General features: G+C 40.9%; 1 protein-coding gene across 1 annotated transcript in view; it reads left to right on the forward strand.

Moving 5' to 3' along the window:
* Positions 1–1510: 1510 nt before the first annotated feature.
* The window catches only part of E2F3 (E2F transcription factor 3), a 20760-nt gene continuing 17612 nt past the window's right edge, over positions 1511–4658 (forward strand). Inside the window, exon 1 of the mRNA XM_010004524.1 lies at positions 1511–1528. Within this exon, the coding sequence (XP_010002826.1) occupies positions 1511–1528 (18 nt within the window). The remainder of the gene's footprint in view (positions 1529–4658) is intronic.

Below are 4658 nucleotides of genomic sequence, written 5' to 3' on the forward strand. Positions count from 1 at the left end.
TAAAAGGCCCTTGCTCATTTAGCTTTCTCATAACAGAGATTGTAAAACTGCATGGCAACGTCTTCCTAGCCTTGCTGCAAAATAATTTAATGTTACTAATTGCACAAGAGCTAGCATAAATGCAGTGGCCTGTGATATGTAGGAGGTCGTATTAGAAAGTAAAATTCTTTTATTTGATCAAAGGGCAGGTTAGAGAGAAAAGATGAATTTATTTCATTTTTAAATTTGAGTTTAAAGGTAGTACTCATTTTTCAGGATAATTCATCTCAAGGTATTTAGGGAATACATAATAAAGAAGACTAAGTAGAATGGGCAGATTGTGTCTGATGTGGGTCAGTTTTGACACAGAGTCAGGTCCTTCCTTGACTCCATGACCTGAGATGTTCTGCTTTACTAGAGCCAAAAGGGATACTTTTTTGAAATACACTTCATAAAGTGAGAAAGAACAGCAAATTTCTCTTCCCCTATAAATTTATTCTCTGTGATGACACATCTGTTTGGGATGCTGTCATATAAATTAGGCTATCACATGGTTTATTTAGATGGTCCCCATCCATGGCATGACAGAGTTTATCTAGATGTAAAAAATAATTATTTAGTCTACCAAGGCTCTTTAGCTTTTTTCATGAGTTGCTGTGTGTCGTCTTGTCTTGTTTTCATTCCCTCTCTGTCACTGCAAGCAAGTAGTTCTTGCCATTTGAACAAAATAATTCATCTTCATTTTGCCAGCACTCCCAGGTCGTTCTGCTCCTTGGTGTGGCTGATGGGAGTGATAAAATACTGCCGAGGTAAGATGTGCATAATGGTGAAAGCTTGGATGGATTAGTTGTTCTTGGTGACATTACACAGCATTTAAAACATTAAGAACTCTGCTATCAGTGCTGTTTCAGCCATGTAAACTCTTTGCTGCCAAACTGACTGCTGAAAGAAGGATATATGCAATAGCTGCCTACCTTGACCTGGGGACTGAGGAAATCATCAGTCCTTAGAGTTTAGAAACCCAGGCTAGGTGAAAATGAGGTTCAGTTTGTAGTCACATGTACTCTGAAGAAACCTGATGGCAGTACTGGCTCCTGATCTGGGACGAAGGGAGCTGTCAGACCACCCATGTGGGGTCTCTAGGTGCCTGCTCTCTATGATTACTTCTCTTCTTAAATGCTTTCATTGGTTTCTTTGACTTCTGCTGATTTGTAGCCTAGTTTCTGACTGCTTCAAGGAATAGTTGCTTTTGGGTATGTAAGCCATGTTTCCTGGTTCTTGGGCACTTGTTTTTTGTGGGGTTTTTTTCTTGTCTTTTTGGTAACTCTGCGGTTTGCTACGTGGAGGAGGTTATTGTGTTACCTTCTTCAAGGTTACTTAAGGATTATTTTTTCAATGTGATACTAGTAATTTCATTTTCTCAGGTGTACCTAATTCTTGTGAATGATTAATTGAATTTTCTATGCAAAGTCATCATTAGAGTTACTTGCAGGTGCAAATATAACTTTTCAGGGTTAATCTCCTGGGGACAATGTCGGGACTTCTTAAAGTAACCCTGAAACACCCCACGGTTTTTGTCCTTATGTTATTTCTCATCATCTGACTCTAAGTGCAAGTAATTGCATCTTATCTGGGTTTGGTTGTCTTCTGAAACTTTTTTTGTCAACTTTCACAGTGTCCTTTGGAATCTATACAATATTTTATCAGCTTAAATGGACTCAAAGTACATTTCTTACTTTGGGGGAATCCAGCTTTATGTTTCCATACTTGTATGGAACTAGGGTAAGGAAATACTTCAACATAAAAGGTTTTGCTATTTTTAAGAATGGTTTCTCCTTTGTGGGCATGAATACCCGACAATAACATTCACGTATGCCTGAGTATTTAAAACATACTGCCTTCTAGTTTGTAGCTCTGTGCTGTAGTTTCTCAGGTGTTTGCTTATGGATCCTCTGTAATTAATTTTTGAAAGAATGAACAAATTAGTTGTTTCCCTGTGAATCACCTGTCAGTGACTGAAGTGATGCAGTCCCTTGGCGCTGCACTAGTATGACTCAGTACAGGTATTCCGTGTGGAGTGCAGGAAAGTTTGGAGTGCCAGGGTGGGAAATCTCGAACCGCAGACCTGTGCAGGCAAGAAAACTTGCACTCCAGAAACTTCACTGGTGTAATTCCACAGATGCTGTCCTTTCTTGTAGGTGTCCTGTATCCAAGGAAAACAAAGCTGGAGATGCTGTGGCTTAGGCTGGCAATTTAGTGAGCAAACTTGGTGATGCAAGCCCCATCTTGCATCATTACAGTGCACTTACACTGAGATAGCACTGGCATGGCTTTGCAAGTGCTCCTCCTGCTCCCTTTTCATTTTGTACATAGTAAATCTTACCAAATCCATAATCTTGGAGAGTTTTATTACTTTATTCTACATGTTTTGTAAGTAAAGAGTAACTTCTCCTGATACCTAAATCATTCCCAGAACATTACTACTTTAGTTTTTAACCTGTTTGATATTTTATGGCATTTACTCCAAGAAAGTTCATCCTGTCCTATTCTCCACCTCTCTTAATATCCTTCCTCCCTCCTCTTAGGGTTTTTGTTTAATAGACAGTTTGGCAGACAACTGACAGTGTATGAAAGTTTTTCTTTAAGTAGCTTCTAATTTCCACAAAAAGTGGAAGCCAGTCAGTGGAACTAATCCAATCACAGTCTTATGTTGAAGTTAATGGCTTTTAAACAAATACTTTTAAAAATAGTCCTTAAATACAAAAGACAAAATAATCTCTAGGATATGCTTTGAGACTGATTGCTTTGTTGTTTGGTGTTGTGGTTTTTTTTTTAAAATCAACCTTAAAATGAAAAGCAAGATTTGTTTCCCTCCATCCAGTTCAGTTGTAGCCTCACCCATCAGGAAGCTGCAAGTCCTAAAGGGTTGAAATACCACAAGCAGCTCTGCTGACATCTGAAGAGGTGGTACCATATCACACACTGTCTGAAGTTAAAATACCACTTTCTTACTTGGCTTTCTTTGTTCTTGATGGGTAACACTAAAAGTGGACCTGTGTCAGTGTCATTGTTACATGTATATGCAATAGAAAGAAATTACACCAAGAAGTCTCTTACATGGCCAGTCTGTTGTCACATCCTGCCCCTCACCTGCTTGCCATCAGTTTGAAAGCTCAGCATCAGGCCTAGTTGTTTTCTTCCAAGGATGTCTGTGGTGAGAAATTACTGATGTGAACTGCAACTGAAAATCCCTGAGCTTTGCTCTGGAGGCAGCAGCATTTCTGAAGTGCTATCTTTGGGAATAGGGGTAGGCAAATGGCTGGTAGCTTTGGCATCAGTTTGTAGGACCAGGCTGGTGTTAAAGCCTGCAGGCGGCAGGGCCAGCCTTGTCACTGTGGCTCTGGCCATGCTCACTTGTGGGGGAACCAGTCCTGCACCCAGACACCCCAAAAACCTGCAGACAGAATTCCTCCCCCCAAAAGCTGGTTAGTCTGTTTGCACTACTGCATGTGAGTCTTGGCTGTTTGTCAGTATGTTGTCTGGAATTTTTGTTTCCAGAGCTTTCACCTTCACCCAGCAGGTGCAGCTCAGCCTTCCATGGCCATTGGGGTGAGGGAGTAACTTAAGTGTAGCTGTTTTCAGGACTGCTGAGAAACACGTGTGCTCCTCACCTTGTCCAGTTTAGCAGTTAAGATGAAAACTGGGTGCAGTTTCCTGAAAATAGCTTTTCATATTTCAACATGAAGTGGTAACTGGAGCCTTCAAGCTTAGCACAGTGCAAGGACATTGCTTCCAGGAAGAAGTAATTGTTTCATATTTGGTAGAAAAAATTGCAGTAGAAAGATCTCAGATGATTCATTTCCTGTGCAGCATAGGTGTAATTCTGTTAGTTTGAGGGCTGAAGTGTGGCTTATGCTTTGGTTTATTTCTTGCACAACTGTTGTAATGTCCTTCCCCTTCTAATGCAAAGGAAATATGAAGTACTGCTCTACTGTAGGAGAACAAGATAAGCTGCACATTTTAGCAGCAGCTACTAATACTGAGTGCTAGGCTGGCAGGATGTAGGCTGATCCCATGGTATCCAAGTAGACTGATGAGCACAAAATGGAATAACATCAAGTTGTCAACTTACCTCAGGGTCTGAGTTATGTGGTGGTGGTGACTTGCAGGTACTCTGACCTTCTGGCAGCTTAACTCTTCACAAGATAGCAGAATGAAAATTGAAGGTGGTGAGTACCCTGAGATCATAAGTCTCCAGGAAAAATTACCTGCAGTAGGTCTAGGAAGAAATCCCCATTTGTCTTTGCTGTGTTTCACTGCTTTCTTGGTTTGCTTCAGGTCATTGTGTTACATTTAAAAGTAGCTGAAAATGTTCTTCTGTTCAGACAAGACTGAGATGAGAGAAGTGTGAACTGCCACGTTAGGGGTGAGGTGTAGGGCATCAATGCACAGTGCTGCTAGCATGGGAACACTGTTAAACACACTTGAAAGCTAATGTATTCCTTTCAGTGAGTGTTGAAAATGGCCTTGTGTGATGTTCTGCATTGATGACTGGAAGGGACAGGTGATGCTTCCTTCTGCATGTTCAACCTGAAGATAGAAAGCCATGGCTATGTTCCTCTGGGTTGGGTCCCACTTTCAAACAAGAACTGGCTGGTGAACCTTGGCCACCCACAATT

This window comes from Chaetura pelagica, unplaced genomic scaffold (genome assembly GCF_000747805.2).
Source record: "Chaetura pelagica isolate M959 unplaced genomic scaffold, ChaPel_1.0 scaffold78, whole genome shotgun sequence".
Lineage (NCBI taxonomy): Eukaryota > Metazoa > Chordata > Aves > Apodiformes > Apodidae > Chaetura > Chaetura pelagica.